The sequence below is a fragment of the Epinephelus lanceolatus genome, chromosome 11, assembly GCF_041903045.1.
Source record: "Epinephelus lanceolatus isolate andai-2023 chromosome 11, ASM4190304v1, whole genome shotgun sequence".
Classification (NCBI taxonomy): domain Eukaryota; kingdom Metazoa; phylum Chordata; class Actinopteri; order Perciformes; family Serranidae; genus Epinephelus; species Epinephelus lanceolatus.
The window spans coordinates 45450893-45470342 of record NC_135744.1 but is presented as its reverse complement, the minus strand read 5'-3'; the positions used below and the strand labels follow the sequence as shown (position 1 = coordinate 45470342).

The 19450-nt window shown below is 44.5% G+C and overlaps 1 protein-coding gene across 1 annotated transcript; it reads left to right on the top strand.

The window, feature by feature from the left end:
- The first annotated feature begins 2049 nt into the window (after nucleotides 1-2049).
- Nucleotides 2050-13585, top strand: ik (IK cytokine). The gene is made up of 20 exons (XM_078172710.1): nucleotides 2050-2212; nucleotides 4518-4584; nucleotides 4663-4755; nucleotides 6626-6685; nucleotides 7706-7873; nucleotides 8570-8684; nucleotides 8799-8869; nucleotides 9013-9059; nucleotides 9609-9772; nucleotides 9897-10005; nucleotides 11186-11225; nucleotides 11312-11501; nucleotides 11599-11617; nucleotides 11767-11851; nucleotides 12249-12332; nucleotides 12450-12507; nucleotides 12641-12729; nucleotides 12814-12922; nucleotides 13183-13217; nucleotides 13338-13585. The coding sequence occupies exons 1-20, from the start codon at nucleotides 2203-2205 to the stop codon at nucleotides 13363-13365; spliced, it is 1641 nt and encodes a 546-aa protein (XP_078028836.1). The 5' UTR covers nucleotides 2050-2202; the 3' UTR covers nucleotides 13366-13585.
- The last annotated feature ends 5865 nt before the right edge of the window (nucleotides 13586-19450 follow it).

Here is a 19450-nt window from a genome sequence, read left to right as displayed (position 1 = left end):
ACATGAATACCTTTCCTCTAGTTCCTGTTGGGACATCAGGGACAGGACACAGATGTCCTGAGGACACAAAGAGGACACAAAGAGGACATACAGGTGGTGAGGGAGTTTTAAAGTTAATTTGTTTTATGATCATTAACAATAATCAATAGATCTATGAAGATCTATGAGGCAGATGTTTGAATGAAACATCCGTACATCAGAAGAAACAAACTGTTACTGGCTCTTTGAATGAACAATTCAAACTTTAAATAAATCTATTTTAAAAAGAAGCTTCAGTTTGAAATGAACTCATGAACACATGAAGTCATGAACACATGAACCTCCTCTGATCATTAATGAGGAGTTTAACACACAGAGGAGGTCAGTCAGTTTCCTGTTGACAGACAGACAGGATCTTATGAAGCTGTTTGAATCTTGAGTTGATGAAGTGTGTCTGTGTGTGCTGCTCATGTTAATGACTGAAGTGTGGATGGGTTATTATAATAACTGAGTGAATGCAGAGTGATGCAGCAGAAACACCAGCTGGTCCTGGAGAACCTTCAGCAGCAGGAGGTGCAGTGACTCTGGTGACCTGAGGGGGGCAGCACTCACACACACACACACACACACACACACACACACACACACACACACAGAGTTATGATGACGTCACCGTGTTCTCTGACTCAAGAGGAAAACACGACAATAACAAAATGATTAAAAACATTTTAACCATCAAATAATCTGAGTTTGATGTTTTTTATTAAACATAAGGAGCTCAACACGAGTCACTCCGTAGTTATTTATTTATAAGAATCAATGTTCAAATCATGTTTTTGTTTGACTGAAGACGGAAATTAAATCTAAAAAACGTGTTTGTACAACCTTAAAAAGTGTGTGTTTCAGTGTGTGTGTGTGTGTGTGTGTGTGTGTGTGTGTGTACGAGGAGTTAAAGGGAAGCACAACACTATACAGATGTACACACAGTTTATTATTTAATATCTAAGGCAGTTGTTTATTTGTAGATATTAGTGGTTGTTTATTAGTTTTGAAGAGTTGTTGACAGTTTGCTCTTTAGATGAGAATGAGCATGGAGGAGGGTTATATAAGTTTACACTTCATCAGTCTGTTGATGTTTTATTTGTTGTTTCTATTTTTTGTTTTGCTTGAAATAAAGTAAAAATAAAATGAAATAATAATCAGTAACCAGTATGATCATCTTTACCTCTGTGTAGATGAAACTTTCATTTCTGTTTCATGTTTGAGGGAATCATTTTATTTAAACTCTGATATTTAACTCGTCAGACACAAAGTTTAACAACATGTTTCATCACAGGACGAATGTGACTCTGGATCATTGTGACCAACATTTATCTCTGTTTTTTAATGTTTTCACAAACTAAACTATTCCTGGAGAAAAGAATCATCAGCTAACAGATCAGTGTGAGTTTGACATCAGTCATTTAACTGTGACTGTTATTTATAAACTTATAAACTACTGATTATAACTGATGTCACTGACATTGTGCTCACCTACTTTAACTGGAGGAACATTTTCTTTTACTGTGACGGAGTATTGTTACAAAGTGGTGTTAGGTATTATTAGAAAAAGGAATAAGAGAATGAAATAAAAGTGTGTAAATATAAATCGATAAAATAAAGTAGAAATGAAATGTGCATCATGCCGCCGTGTTTATTACCAGTGCTTTAGATATACACATTAGAATATTACAGTAGAGTATATATATATATATATATCTATATATCTGAGGCTGTGAGGCTGAACATGTGACTACAATATAAACATCAGTTGAATAAACAACAACACTGATATTTCAGCTGCAGTAAACGAGGTGAATATTATTGATCTGTGGTGTGATGTCATCATGACCATAATCATTTCTTGTATTTTTGCATGCCTAGTTTTTTAAGTTTTTAAGTTAAAATTTTGAAATCTTTGATCTGACTCTTCCCCCTGACTGCGGTGACACTGGAGTTTCTCAATTATGGGATCAATAAAGGTTTGTCTTATCACTGTTTCTGTGGTTGGATAACTGAACAGGAAGTGACGTTAGCCACAACAGAGTGAAGTTCCGGTGAAGAGGCTAACAGAGCCGCAGCGCAGATACATGAAATAAATAATTATAGTGAGGTTTAGTTTTCGTCGTGTGACGGCACCAGGCTCGTCTTCAGACCGACGGAGAGCAGCCACACTCCACAGAGATGCCTGAAAGTGAGTCCGAGCTCCGGAAGTCTGTTAGCTTGCTCATTATTAGCCTGCGTTAGCATCATGCTAACTGACCTGTTAGCATCATGCTAACTGACCTGTTAGCTGAAGAGACACAAAGCGGTTTACTAAAACAATTCTGCCGATTGAACTCAAACTAAACGCGAGTGTTAATGAAGCAGAGTCTCTCTGTTTCACGGTATAAACACTGAGTTACCGTCATGAGGTTCAGCTTAGCTTAGCTTATCTTATCTTATCTTATCGTAGCTCTACTCCTCTGCGGTAACATCACACCAAACTCCGTTCATATTTTTGCTAATTTAAAGCTTCCTCGCTCGGGCTGCAGAGACACAGAGCTGACAGGACGGGACTATATGATTTGAACAACAGAGAGGATTCACTCTTTACATCGGCTCCACTGCTGCATCCCGTTAACATCCCGTTAATCTCCTTTTATAATTAAATTGCGTATTTTGCAGTTACATGTAACGTTAGTGTAAAATCACACCAAGCTTCGTTTACAGTTGTGTCTGTTTAAAGCTGTATTGCTCCGTCTGTAGAGACACTGCTCAGTTTAACCATCAACAGCTGATTAAACACGCACTAAACATGTTTATTAATGAAGCAGCGTGCTTTTTTATTTCACCATATAAACACTGAGTTATCTTCTTTACGAGGCTCAGCTAGCTTAGCTTAGCTTAGTTTAGCTTAATTTAGTTTAAAAAAAAAAATATATATATATATATATATATATATATATATATATATATGTATATATATATGTGTATATATATATATATATATATATGTATATATATATATATATGTATATATATATATATATATATATATATATATATATATATATATGTATGTATATATATATGTATATATATATATATATATATATATATATGTATATATATGTGTGTGTGTGTATGTGTGTGTGTGTATGTATATGCATGTATACACATACATATAAATATATACATACACATGTGTATATTTGTGTGTGTCTATATATATATATATATATATATATATATATATATATATATACATAGACACAGTCAGGTCCATAATTATTTGGACAATGATACAGTTGTCATCATTTTGGCTCTGTACACCACCACAATGGGTTTTAAATGAAACAATGAATACCTGCTTAAAGTGCAGACTCTCAGCTTTCATTTAAGGCTTTTTTCAAAAATGTAGTATGAACCGTGAAGGAATGACAACCATTTCTTCACATAGTCCCCCGACTTTAAGGGCTCATAAGTATTTGGACAAACTAACATAATCATCAATTAAACAGTCAGTTTTAATACTTGGTTGCAAATCCTTTACAGTCAATGACTGCCTGAAGTGTTGGACACATAGGCATCATCAGATGCTGGGTTTCTTCCCTGGTGATGCTCTGCCAGCCCTTTACTGCAGCCGTCTGCACTTCCTGCTTGTGTTTTGGGTGTTTTGCCCTCAGTTTTAGCTTCAGCAAGAGAAACGCATGTTCAGTTGGATTCAGGTCAGATGATATGACTTGGCCATTGCACAACATTCCACTTCTTTGCCCAACCCCATTGATAAAGCAAGAAATTCCACTAATTAACCCTGATAAGGCACACCTGTGAAGTGGAAACCATTTCAGGTGACTACCTCTTGAAGCTCATGGAGAGAATGCCAAGAGTGTGCAAAGCAGTAATCAGAGCAAAGGGTGGCTATTTTGAAGAAACTAGAATATAAAACATGTTTTCAGTTATTTCACCTTTTTTTGTTAAGTACATAACTCCACATGTGTTCATTCATAGTTTTGATGCCTTCAGTGAGAATCTACAATGTAAATAGTCATGAAAATAAAGAAAACACATTGAATGAGAAGGTGTGTCCAAACTTTTGGCCTGTACTGTATATATATACATAAAACACATGATGATCTGATGAAACGAGCTGACAGGATGTGAAGGAGTTAAAATTGTGTGCAACAGTAAAACGACACATTAATACATCAGAGAGAATAAGAAACATTGACTGTTGCTGCAGTGAGGCTTTAATGCAGCAGTTAGTGTGTGACAGGGTGATGTGAGGCTGCAGCTGATCATCTGAACATTGTTCTGACAAATCACTCAAACAAAGTGTTTGTCTTTAACTCTGAGTCTGTTTTCTTCATCAAACCTTTGTAAAGATCATTTTAGGAAAGTCGTTTCAATCCTTCATCATTGACCAGATGATGGCGTCAGTGGACACTCCTGTATGTATATCAGCTGAGCTGCAGCGCCCCCTGCTGTCACTAACATGTTATCTCTGTGTGTTTCAGCTGAGAGTTACTCCAACCCTCTGGCTCCTGAGGGCCACGAGCTGGACGACCACAGAGCTGCTGCTCAGTCAGTATCACTGCACCGTGTGTGTGTGTGTGTGTGTGTGTGTGTGTGTGTGTGTTAACCATGTGTGTGTTTCCTCAGGTCCAAACTGACCAACGATGACTTCAGGAAGCTGCTGATGACACCAAGGGCGACGCCCTCCTCAGCCCCGCCCTCCAAATCCAGACACCATGAGTGAGTGAAAAAAACACCGACGATGATGATGATGATGATGATGATGATGATGATGGCTGAATCCAAATTTCCACACTTCACGGACCTTGTGGGCGTGTTCACAGGAAGTCTGGGAGTGCTGAGGGCTCTAAGTCCACAATTCATTCAGTCCACAGGGGCCTCGAGGACTTTCAGAGTCCGCTTGGGGCGCAGACTTCACCAGTTTAATTACCCACAATTCATTACAATACGGACGTGACAGAAAACACACACACACACAAAACTAGGGATGCACTGAATATTCGGTAACCGAATATTGCAAAAAAACACACATTCGGTATTCGGTGGAATAAGTTAAAAGCAAGGCCGAATAATAGCGGCGTGTTTTGATAACGCAATCAAACAGCGTACCGTGACGGGCGGAGTAAAATGTCGGCAGTGTGGCGATCTATCCGTCACCGCACTCGCATTTGCGACTAAAAATAGTTTTGAGCGAGCAAAATAGGCTTAAATCATTCAGCACGCTGTGCGAGCAGCCTACAGATTTCAACCAGCAGCAGAAACGAAAGGCGAATCCCACCGATTGTGGGTTGAACGGGGGTCACAGACACAGACAGTAATGTATTCCTGTCAAATACGGCGGCCATCGGCTTACCAGGCGACGGAGAAATCGGCTCCAATAATATCCTCTTCTTGGCATGTGGACTGCCCAGAAGTACCTGAACGGCCGAGCCAGCCGAACACATGTATGTGACGTGTCAGAGGAGAAACGAGCCGTTCACATTTCTCTCTTTGTGGCAAGTAACGGTCCATAAACCTCACCGCACTTTAGCGACTTATTTACTTTACTTATTTTGATCCCCCCTATGTTAATCACTTATTGATGCTGTTTTTGAAGTATGAATAAGTCAATAAGTAATTTATTCCATTGAAATATCATTGATGTATTATAGAAAAGTGATTTATCTTTTTATAAATGACAAAAGGCACATCTGCCTCATTTTTGCTGTGGTATCCTGATACTACTCAGAACCATGATACTTTCACTGGTATCGTACAGTGGGTCCCAATATTGGTACCATGACAACACTAATCTGGAGGGTTCATCTGCAAAAACTAATGAAAAACTAAACAACGGTACTCGATATTCGACCAAGCATTTAATATTATTCGGCTTCGGCCACAAATTTTCATTTTGGTGCATCCCTACACAAAACCACATATACTTATTATAAAATATAATATAGTGTTTGTGTTTAAAGTTGTGTAAGGGGCCCTCGTCTGCAACAAGAGGAAGATACCAAAATTACCAGCTAATATAAATTGATTTTGTTATACAAATTGTTATTATTATTATTATTATTATTATTATTATTATTATTGTTAAAACCATGGCCATCTGTGACACGCTGACAGCCATAGGCTAACACAAACGTCATCATAGTAACTTTTCACAATCACTGCCAAACTCACCTGTTTGTCTTGCGGAGAAAACGCCTGAATAACTAGGTCAGGTAAACAACCCTCGGCCTCCGGTATCTTGTCAGGAGTACAGCGATGACGTAGGCGAGTGCTGCAGTGATCACCGTACTCATGATGGTCTCTCAAATGTTCCCACGGAAACGAGTGAAACAGACTCCAAGCCTGTCTGTTAGCTCCGTCTATAACGCTGCAGACTCCCACTCACTGGAGACTCTACGTGATGACGGTGAAGACGACACATTACGTACGCCTGAAGTCTGCGAGGGCTCAGTCTGCAGGTCCAGAGGGTGGAGATTTGGACTCAGCTGAAGATGGTGTGACATGATGATGATGATGATGATGATGATGATGGTGGTGGTGATGGTGATGATGATGATGCAGGAAGTGACTTGATGACTTTTTTTCCCAGAATGCCCAGAGACTACAATGAGGATGAAGATCCTGCAGCGAGGAGGAGGAAGAAGAAGAGGTGAGAGAGTATTGATGATCAGTTTGTCTTATTGATCAGTTTGAAATAGAATCTGGTTTGTTGGTTTTCACATCAAGGATTTTTTGTTTTGTTTTATTGGTTCACAGACGGCACAGATATGAACACAACAACAAACAAACAATAACAATATGTTTATAAATATATGTTATGAAAAATAATCTCCAGTGAGCAGAGACAGTCGTCCAGAATGATGTGCGTTAATGTGACACATAAAGACAGATGTTAATGTGTGGATGGATTGTTATGTTGACACGCACGCCACAGCTGGAATTAAGTTCCTTTGATGTTGACACAGTCTGAGCGGATCATTGGTCTCATCTCAGAGAGTTTCAGTCTGGATGTTTCAGTCCGACACAGGAAGCTGTTTCAAGTATTATTCCCACAGTCACGGAAAACCTGGAAAAGTCACCGAACTTCAGTCCCATTTTCCAGGCCTGGAAAAGTCCTGACATTTTGTTGCATGTGACAAAGTTGTTCCATTTACATTTACCTGCTGTTGATGTGGCACGTCTCGAACACATGTGACGTTTGTTTACAGTCCTGTTTGTTTATTTTCTCCGTGTTTGTGTCGCACTTCGTGTCTGCTCGCCAACTGAAATCATGTTTCAGTAGTTTGAATCTGAGATGTTTAAAATACATCAACCAGTTTCTTTTTTTGTTGGTCCTTGAAAAGTCTGGAAAAGTTTTAAAACTTTATCCATGAAACTGTGCAGGACCCCGACCCATACATGGAGAGGTCAACATGATATTCAGCCATATGAAGTACAGTCAGAGAGTGTTCTCTAGAGCCACACAGTGGATACAGGAAGTGCTTACTGCAGTCAGGAAACACCCCCTGACCTCTGCACTGAGCGTCTGTCACTGACATGTTGACCAGCGTCTCCCCAGTCTGTTCTCTGTGTGTGTGTGTGTGTGTGTGTGGGTGGGTGTGTGGGTGTGTGTGAAGGTGTGAGTCTGTTCATCGCTGCTTTAACTGGTTACTGATGTGTGTTGTTGCAGTTATTATGCTAAGCTACGTCAGCAGGAGATGGAGCGAGAGAGGGAGCTGGCCGAGAAGTACCGAGACCGAGCGAGAGAGAGACGAGATGGAGTCAACAAGGACTACGAAGAGACTGAGCTCATTAGCACCACCGCTAACTACAGAGCTGTGGGACCCACTGCTGAGGCGTGAGTACCGCTAATGCTAACAGTGCTAACAGTACAGCTAACTACAGAGCTGTGGGACCCACTACTGAGGAGTGTGTAGTGCTAATGCTAACAGTGCTAACAGTACAGCTAACTACAGAGCTGTGGGACCCACTGCTGAGGCGTGAGTACCGCTAATGCTAACAGTGCTAACAGTACAGCTAACTACAGAGCTGTGGGACCCACTGCTGAGGAGTGAGTGGTGCTAATGCTAACAGTGCTAACAGTACAGCTAATTACAGAGCTGTGGGACCCACTGCTGAGGCGTGAGTACCGCTAATGCTAACAGTGCTAACAGTACAGCTAACTACAGAGCTGTGGGACCCACTGCTGAGGCGTGAGTACCGCTAATGCTAACAGTGCTAACAGTACAGCTAACTACAGAGCTGTGGGACCCACTGCTGAGGCGTGAGTACCGCTAATGCTAACAGTGCTAACAGTACAGCGAACTACAGAGCTGTGGGACCCACTGCTGAGGAGTGAGTAGTGCTAATGCTAACAGTGCTAACAGTACAGCTAATTACAGAGCTGTGGGACCCACTGCTGAGGAGTGAGTACCGCTAATGCTAACAGTGCTAAAGACTGGCAGTAATGATATTTGTATATCTGCACTTTATATATTTGCTGTGAGTATTTATACTTCATATTTGTAGTTGATATTTGTTGTGTGTGTTTCAGTGATAAATCAGCAGCAGAGAAACGTCGTCAGCTGATCCAGGAGTCCAAGTTTTTGGGAGGTGACATGGAGCACACTCACTTGGTGAAAGGTCTGGACTTTGCTCTGCTGCAGAAGGTTAGTCTTCATGAGTTATCATTAGCGTTAATGCTACATGTAGCTTCACCAGACAAACAGCTGAAATTAGCTTGCGTGTGTGTGTGTGTGTGTGTGTGTGTGTGTGTGTTACAGGTGAGAGCTGAGATCACCAGTAAAGAGAAAGAAGAAGAAGACATGATGGAGAAAGTCCAGAAAGAAGCAAAGTATGAACCCAAATATAACCTGATTATAAACTGATTTATATAGTTTTCTTTTTAAACTTAGTTTTTTTCTAAAACATTTGATCCATTTGACCTTTGACCTGTGTCTGACCTTTGACCTGTGTGTGTGTGTGTGTCTCTTTCAGGAAAGACGTGGAGCCGGAGGAGAAGATTGAGTTTAAGACTCGTCTAGGTGAGTCCGAACATCTGGTTTAATACCACCATTGTCATGATGATGATGATGATTCTTCAGCTTCAGACTCTGTGTGTGTGTGTGTGTGTGTGTGTGTGTGTTTGACCTCACACACTCACGCCATACAAACAAAGAAAGGATTTTAAAAAAGTCTGGATATTGTGATAAAAAGTGTTTTAGTGTTATTGAGAAAAATGTATTTTGATTTTAAGTTTAAATATTTTGAGTTAACAAAGTTTATTTGTGTGAAACTTTGATGTTTTGAAAGAAAATAAATTATTAATTAAGTTGAAATATTTTGAGATAAAAATTGCAGTTTCAAGTAAACAAATATTTTAAGGAAAGAAGTTTGAATTTTATAAAGTGAATATTTGCAGTATAAAGTAAAGTTGTGATATTCAGACAGAAGCTGTGACGTTGTTTCATGTTTAAACTCTTTACTCTGTCATTAAAGGAATATTGCACTGAAATCAGACTCTATAGAGCTCTGTCTGTGTTCCTCCTCCTCCTGCTGATGTATCTTCTCCTCCTCCTCCTCCTCCTCCTCAGGTAGGAATATCTATCGCGTGGTGTTCAGGACGGGTCAGGTGGAGAGGAACGAGCTCTTCCTGCCCGGCAGGATGGCGTACGTGGTCGACCTTGACGATGAGTTCACTGACACCGACATCCCGACTACTCTGATCCGCAGCAAAGCCGACTGTCCGAGCATGGAGGTATGGCCACGCCTCCCCTGTGACATCACATTCATGTAGCTGACACTGATCCTCCGTCTGCTCGCTCTGAGTCTCTGTGGGTTATTAACATACTGACATCATGTGACGTCTCCGTGTCTCTCAGGCTCAGACGACTCTGACCACCAACGACATCGTCATCTCGAAGCTGACTCAGATCCTGTCGTACCTCCGCCAGGGAACACGACACAAGAAGATCAAGAAGAAGGACAAAGGTAACGTTACCTGCACCTGCTGTACTGTGACTCCTGCAGTAATTATACAAGTACTGTAGGTGTTGGTAGAGTCAGTGTGTGTCTGACACTAAGAGTTATCATATTGCAAGACTAAAAGTTGCAAAAAAAAAAATTTAGACTGAAAGTTTTAAAATTAAAACTACACGTTTAGGACTACGTGTCCTAAAATTCTGAGATGAAAAGTTGTAAAATTTTAAGATAGTCGTAAAATATTTTTGACATTAAACGTAACATTGTGAGACTGAAAGCAGACTTAAGCTCGTACAATTTTTAGACTTAAAGCAACTCTTACCTTTCTTGCATTTCACACAGCACTTAGAAAAAATTTGAACATCCACAACTCCGCCTCCCTCCAGAGGCCTACTCCTCCCTCCTCCATTACGTCCTCATGACGTCTATGATAAATGTAGGCGTTGGCATGGTAACGTTAGACACACGTAAGAGAAGAGCGAGTGTATCGTTACAACCAAGACAGTCAAACACAACCCCAGAGTTTTAAACTCAGCCGGAGTCAGTGATGACTGATGAGTTTTAGAATAAGGTTACAGTGCTAACGTTAGATATTAGCGTTAACATTACTAGTAAGTGGAAATGCACAAGGAAGATAACGTTAATGTGTCAGTTGTTTCAGCATTCGGTCTGAATGCAGTGATTGGTCGGAGTTTTCTCAGAACATATGAGAATGATATAATCATGAGTTTTTATCTCTGCTGGAATTCACTTACATTTCAGTGTGCCATCAGCTTATTAATAGCATTTTAACCTAAACAAAGAAAAGTGTAACATTTCCAGGAAGGTGAGTGTTGCTTTGACACTAAAAGCCGTATTCTGAGACTGAAATTTACAAAAATAAAATGAGACTAAAACTAAAATTTCACACTATAAGTTGTGAAATTTTAACAGTCATAAAATTTTGAGACTAAACGTCGTAGTATTACGAGACTAAAACTAAAAGTTGCAGAATATTAAGACAGAAAGTTGTAAAAGTTTTCAGACTAAAGTTGTAAAATTTGTTAATTAAGGAGTTGTACTTTGGGACCAAAAGCTGCAGTGTTCAAAGATGAGGAGTAAGAAGTATTTTGTCCACTCAGTGGACAGACAGACAGACTGTAGTTTATCTGATGAATGAATTCAGTTAATAAGTGTGTTTGTGTTGTAGGTAAACTGGATGATAAGAGGGCTCCTGAGGCTGATCTGAGGTCAGTACACTACAACACCACCAGAACTCTTCTTCTTCTGTGTCTCAGTAAAACTCTCCATCACAACTCTCCTCTTTGTGTTTCAGCATCTTTGAGGACATTGGAGACTACATCCCGTCCTCCACTTCGTCCTCCAAACCTCCCAAAGACAAAGACAGACACCGAGACAGAGAGAGGGACAGGGACAGAGAGAGGGACAGGGACAGGGAAAGAGAGGACGACAGCAAGAGCAGGAGACACAGTTACTTCGAGAAGCCACGAGGAGATGAACATCAGGTGAGACGGATGGACGGGCGGGTTTTTGTCATTATTATTGTTATCATGGTTATTACTGAGACTAACTAACTGTCTGTCTGTCTGTCTGTGTCTTTAGGTCATGGACGTGGACACCGGTAAATCACTTTATTTATTTCTTTTTTTAAAAACATCGAGTTCACAGTCTGAGAACAGACTGATGATAAAGAAACAATGAGTCGTTCCTGATGTCCCGTATGTCACATATATCTGTCTGCCTGTCTGTCTGCCTGTCTGTGTCCTGCAGGTCCTGGATCAGTCAGAGAGCAGATCAAGATGATCAATGAGAAGTTTGCAGGAGCAGCAGGCAGCCAGTGGCCGGGCCAGGAGCCATATCCTTCTGTAACTCAGCAGCTGATTGGTTCATAGCTGTCACATGTTATATATGAGCAGCCTCTGTGATGGAGATATATATATTTATATACTTATATAACCCATATAACTCTGTAATATTTTAAACACAGGACAGGTGTAGCGTCTGTACACAGGACAGGTGTAGCGTCTGTACACAGGACAGGTGTAGCGTCTGTACACAGGACAGGTGTAGCGTCTGTACACAGGACAGGTGTAGCGTCTGTACACAGGACAGGTGTAGCATCTGTACACAGGACAGGTGTAGCATCTGCACACAGGACAGGTGTGTCTGCACACAGGACAGGTGTAGCGTCTGTACACAGGACAGGTGTGTCTGTAGTGTCACTGCAGTGTTGGTCTTTAACCAGATGTTACTGGTTCTCAGAGGAGAGATGGCAAAGAACAGCTGGGAGATTTCTTTGGAGGATCCAACTCATATGCAGAGTGTTACCCTGCTACGTAAGATACATACACACACACACACACACACACACTTAAAGTACATGCATCATTGAGTAATTATATCTGTTGTTTGTTTGTGTGTGTGTATGTGTGTGTGTGTGTGTGCGCGCGCAGAATGGACGACCTGGCCGTGGACAGTGACGAGGAGGTGGACTACAGTAAGATGGACCAGGTAACTACAACTCCCAGCATGCATAAGAAGGGTCCTCTGGGTCTGTTAACAGTCCCTGTGTGGTAGTTAAACCTGTGTGTGTGTGTGTGTGTGTGTGTGTGTGTGTGTGTGTGTGTGTGTGTGTGTGTTCCAGGGGAACAAGAAGGGGCCTCTGGGACGCTGGGACTTTGACACGCAGGAGGAATACTCCGACTACATGAACAACAAGGAGGCGCTGCCAAAGTACGTACGGTGTCTGTTCCCTGAGCTCTGACTGACAGGCTGATCTACTGAGGAATGTGATGACGATGAAGTTTGTCCCTGCAGGGCTGCCTTCCAGTATGGCATCAAGATGTCTGAGGGCAGGAAGACTCGACGCTTCAAAGAGACCAATGAGAAGGCAGAACTGGACCGACAGTGGAAGAAGATCAGTGCCGTGAGTTCACAGATAAAAGTCATAATAAACATGTCTGTAAACAGGAAGTAGTCACGAAATATGTTTTATTAAAATATATTTATTTTCTTTTTACAGTGTGAGATAAATTTACCTGATTTTACAGTGTGGGGTCTGAAGTAACTTTATTGACACTGAACTGTGAACACTGGTTATTATATCTCACGTGGGGAGAGTAGCTGTTACCATGGTAACAGCTAACAGGGATCCAACAATAAACAAACAATCTGTTTGTGTTTCAGATCATAGAGAAGAGGAAGAAGATGGAGGCTGATGGGTGAGTGTTTCCTGTTTCCTGTTACGTGTTCAGCCAATCAGAAGAGAGCGCGTAGTCCTCGTCAGTCCTGTCAGTGTACACAGTAAACAATAAACAGTAAACAATGTGTTTGTGTTTCAGAGTGGACGTGAAGAGGCCCAAATACTGAAGACTCTGAGCTGTCGTCCATCAGGATCAGTATTGATCTGTTATTATCTGTTATTGATCTGTGAAGTGATGATTAGTTAAAACCTGTCCATCGATCAGCGTCTGTAGTTTTAGCTTCAGCAAAATAATTTAAATTTCAATAACCCGTCTGATCGTCTCCTGAAGTTATTGATCAGTTTGTGATATCTGATGTTATTAATCAATAAAACTGTCTGATCTCATTTTGCCGTTTGTCGTTTTCACTGGTTTATGACTGGTTTTACCCTCAAACCCCTTATAATGCAAAGAAACCCCTTAAGTCCCAAAGGTGCTTTAGAGATACAGTGACACGAGGGTTTGTCAGGGTTCAGAGTTCGACCCAGCAGCAGTTTGTAGAAACAAACGTGACGATCGTCAGATTTTATATTTTCTTGATGTCGTTTTACAAACTGGAACAAATGTAAACTTCAGACTTTGTTTTTCAGACTCAGCTGATTAAATAATGAATTAAGGAGGTGTGTTTGTTCTAATTAAAGACGAAATCATCAGTGAACCTGGTGTGTGCGTGTGTGTGTGTGTGTGTGTGTGTGTGTGCGCGCGCGCTCTAATTAGTGTGTGTTGGTCTCGTTAAGACGCAGCTCCTCATTAACAGATCAAACTGTTTGTTGTTGACGACACAAACATGTTTAACTCTTTGACAACAACCGGACGAATTAATCCTCCAAATTAGCATCAACGAGCTAATGAGTGTTTGTTAATTAGCCCGTGTGTGTGTGTGTGTGTGTGTGTGTGTGTGTGTGTGTGTGTGTGTGTGTGTGTGTTTTGACGGACAGCTGGACTGATGAATATGGAGATCTGTGGATGTTTGTTAAGATGCTAACGAGATGTAAACGAGCGGCTAACGAGGCCTCAGAGCTCCGCCCCCCAGCAGCTCCAACAGGAAGTTAATTCTTCAACATCAAAGACAAAGTTTGACTGTTTTTGTTTTTGTCTTTAATCTGATGATGATGATGATGTTTATAAACATTCAGGACGAAGGTGCAGCGAAGTGAAACTCATCGTCAGGGTAACGATAAACATCGTTAACCCTTTAAGATGTGATGCAGCTTCCTGTCGTTCCTCTGGGTGATGATGTCATAGTTACATTTCAGGGACTGAAACTTTCTTCATATGAACTAATTGACAGACGGGCGGACGTTACCTGACAGGAACACTTGCAGACAGAACACCTGCAGACAGGAACACCTGCAGACAGGATCACCTGCAGACAGGAACACCTGCAGACAGGATCACCTGCAGACAGGATCACCTGCAGACAGGAACACCTGCAGACAGGATCACCTGCAGACAGGATCACCTGCAGACAGGAACACCTGCAGACAGGACCACCTGCAGACAGATCACCTGCAGACAGGATCACCTGCAGACAGGAACACCTGCAGACAGAACACCTGCAGACAGGATCACCTGCAGACAGGAACACCTGCAGACAGGACCACCTGCAGACAGATCACCTGCAGACAGAACACCTGCAGACAGGATCACCTGCAGACAGGATCACCTGCAGACAGGATCACCTGCAGACAGGAACACCTGCAGACAGGATCACCTGCAGACAGAACACCTGCAGACAGGATCACCTGCAGACAGGATCACCTGCAGACAGAACACCTGCAGACAGGATCACCTGCAGACAGGATCACCTGCAGACAGGAACACCTGCAGACAGGATCACCTGCAGACAGATCACCTGCAGACAGAACACCTGCAGACAGAACACCTGCAGACAGGATCACCTGCAGACAGGAACACCTGCAGACAGGAACACCTGCAGACAGAACACCTGCAGACAGGATCACCTGCAGACAGGATCACCTGCAGACGGATCACCTGAAGACAGGAACACCTGCAGACGGATCACCTGAAGACAGGAACACCTGCAGACAGGATCACCTGCAGACAGGATCACCTGCAGACAGGAACACCTGCAGACAGGATCACCTGCAGACAGGAACACCTGCAGACAGGATCACCTGCAGACAGGAACACCTGCAGACAGGATCACCTGCAGACAGGAAAACCTGCAGACAGGATCACCTGCAGACAGGATCACCTGCAGACAGAACACCTGCAGACAGGATCACCTGCAGACAGGATCACCTGCAGACAGAACACCTGCAGACAGGATCACCTGCAGACAGAACACCTGCAGACAGGATCACCTGCAGACAGGATCACCTGCAGACAGAACACCTGCAGACAGGATCACCTGCAGACAGAACACCTGCAGACAGGATCACCTGCAGACAGGAACACCTGCAGACAGGATCACCTGCAGACAGAACACCTGCAGACAGGATCACCTGCAGACAGGATCACCTGCAGACGGATCACCTGCAGACAGGAACACCTGCAGACAGGATCACCTGCAGACAGAACACCTGCAGACAGAACACCTGCAGACAGAACACCTGCAGACAGGATCACCTGCAGACAGGAACACCTGCAGACAGGATCACCTGCAGACAGGATCACCTGCAGACAGAACACCTGCAGACAGGATCACCTGCAGACAGGAACACCTGCAGACAGGATCACCTGCAGACAGGATCACCTGCAGACAGAACACCTGCAGACAGGATCACCTGCAGACAGGATCACCTGCAGACAGGAACACCTGCAGACAGGATCACCTGCAGACAGGAACACCTGCAGACAGGAACACCTGCAGACAGATCACCTGCAGACAGGATCACCTGCAGACAGAATACCTGCAGACAGGATCACCTGCAGACAGGAACACCTGCAGACAGGAACACCTGCAGACAGATCACCTGCAGACAGGATCACCTGCAGACAGAATACCTGCAGACAGGATCACCTGCAGACAGGAACACCTGCAGACAGGAACACCTGCAGACAGATCACCTGCAGACAGGATCACCTGCAGACAGAACACCTGCAGACAGGATCACCTGCAGACAGGAACACCTGCAGACAGGAACACCTGCAGACAGATCACCTGCAGACAGGAACACCTGCAGACAGGATCACCTGCAGACAGAACACCTGCAGACAGAACATCTGCAGACAGAACACCTGCAGACAGGATCACCTGCAGACAGGATCACCTGCAGACAGAACACCTGCAGACAGAACACCTGCAGACAGGATCACCTGCAGACAGGATCACCTGCAGACAGGAACACCTGCAGACAGAATACCTGCAGACAGGAACACCTGCAGACAGAATACCTGCAGACAGGAACACCTGCAGACAGGATCACCTGCAGACAGAACACCTGCAGACAGGATCACCTGCAGACAGGATCACCTGCAGACAGAACACCTGCAGACAGGATCACCTGCAGACAGGATCACCTGCAGACAGGATCACCTGCAGACAGAATACCTGCAGACAGGAACACCTGCAGACAGGAACACCTGCAGACAGGATCACCTGCAGACAGAACACCTGCAGACAGGAACACCTGCAGACAGGATCACCTGCAGACAGGAACACCTGCAGACAGGACCACCTGCAGACAGGATCACGTGCAGACAGGATCACCTGCAGACAGGATCACCTGCAGACAGAACACCTGCAGACAGGATCACCTGCAGACAGGATCACCTGCAGACAGAACACCTGCAGACAGGATCACCTGCAGACAGGATCACCTGCAGACAGGAACACCTGCAGACAGAACACCTGCAGACAGGATCACCTGCAGACAGGATCACCTGCAGACAGGAACACCTGCAGACAGAACACCTGCAGACAGGATCACCTGCAGACAGGAACACCTGCAGACAGGATCACCTGCAGACAGGATCACCTGCAGACGGATCACCTGCAGACAGGAACACCTGCAGACAGGATCACCTGCAGACAGAACACCTGCAGACAGAACACCTGCAGACAGAACACCTGCAGACAGGATCACCTGCAGACAGGAACACCTGCAGACAGGATCACCTGCAGACAGGATCACCTGCAGACAGAACACCTGCAGACAGGATCACCTGCAGACAGGAACACCTGCAGACAGGATCACCTGCAGACAGGATCACCTGCAGACAGAACACCTGCAGACAGGATCACCTGCAGACAGGATCACCTGCAGACAGGAACACCTGCAGACAGGATCACCTGCAGACAGGAACACCTGCAGACAGGAACACCTGCAGACAGATCACCTGCAGACAGGATCACCTGCAGACAGAATACCTGCAGACAGGATCACCTGCAGACAGGAACACCTGCAGACAGGAACACCTGCAGACAGGAACACCTGCAGACAGATCACCTGCAGACAGGATCACCTGCAGACAGAATACCTGCAGACAGGATCACCTGCAGACAGGAACACCTGCAGACAGGAACACCTGCAGACAGATCACCTGCAGACAGGATCACCTGCAGACAGAACACCTGCAGACAGGATCACCTGCAGACAGGAACACCTGCAGACAGGAACACCTGCAGACAGATCACCTGCAGACAGGAACACCTGCAGACAGGATCACCTGCAGACAGAACACCTGCAGACAGAACATCTGCAGACAGAACACCTGCAGACAGGATCACCTGCAGACAGGATCACCTGCAGACAGAACACCTGCAGACAGAACACCTGCAGACAGGATCACCTGCAGACAGGATCACCTGCAGACAGGAACACCTGCAGACAGAATACCTGCAGACAGGAACACCTGCAGACAGAATACCTGCAGACAGGAACACCTGCAGACAGGATCACCTGCAGACAGAACACCTGCAGACAGGATCACCTGCAGACAGGATCACCTGCAGACAGGAACACCTGCAGACAGGATCACCTGCAGACAGAACCACCTGCAGACAGAACACCTGCAGACAGGAACACCTGCAGACAGGATCACCTGCAGACAGGATCACCTGCAGACAGGATCACCTGCAGAAAGGATCACCTGCAGACAGGATCACCTGCAGACAGGATCACCTGCAGACAGAACACCTGCAGACAGGAACACCTGCAGACAGGATCACCTGCAGAAAGGATCACCTGCAGACAGGAACACCTGCAGACAGGATCACCTGCAGACAGGATCACCTGCAGACAGGATCACCTGCAGACAGAACACCTGCAGACAGGAACACCTGCAGACAGGATCACCTGCAGAAAGGAACAACTGCAGACAGGAACACCTGCAGACAGGATCACCTGCAGACAGAACACCTGCAGACAGGATCACCTGCAGACAGGAACACCTGCAGACAGGATCACCTGCAGACAGAACATCTGCAGACAGAACACCTGCAGACAGGAACACCTGCAGACAGGATCACCTGCAGACAGGATCACCTGCAGACAGAACACCTGCAGACAGGATCACCTGCAGACAGGAACACCTGCAGACAGAATACCTGCAGACAGGAACACCTGCAGACAGGATCACCTGCAGACAGGACCACCTGCAGACAGGATCACCTGCAGACAGAACACCTGCAGACAGGATCACCTGCAGACAGGAACACCTGCAGACAGGATCACCTGCAGACAGGATCACCTGCAGACGGATCACCTGCAGACAGGAACACCTGCAGACAGGAACACCTGCAGACAGGATCACCTGCAGACAGAACACCTGCAGACAGAACACCTGCAGACAGAACACCTGCAGACAGGATCACCTGCAGACAGGAACACCTGCAGACAGGATCACCTGCAGACAGGATCACCTGCAGACAGAACACCTGCAGACAGGATCACCTGCAGACAGGAACACCTGCAGACAGGATCACCTGCAGACAGGATCACCTGCAGACAGAACACCTGCAGACAGGATCACCTGCAGACAGGAACACCTGCAGACAGGATCACCTGCAGACAGGATCACCTGCAGACAGGATCACCTGCAGACAGAACACCTGCAGACAGGAACACCTGCAGACAGGATCACCTGCAGAAAGGAACAACTGCAGACAGGAACACCTGCAGACAGGATCACCTGCAGACAGAACACCTGCAGACAGGATCACCTGCAGACAGGAACACCTGCAGACAGGATCACCTGCAGACAGAACATCTGCAGACAGAACACCTGCAGACAGGAACACCTGC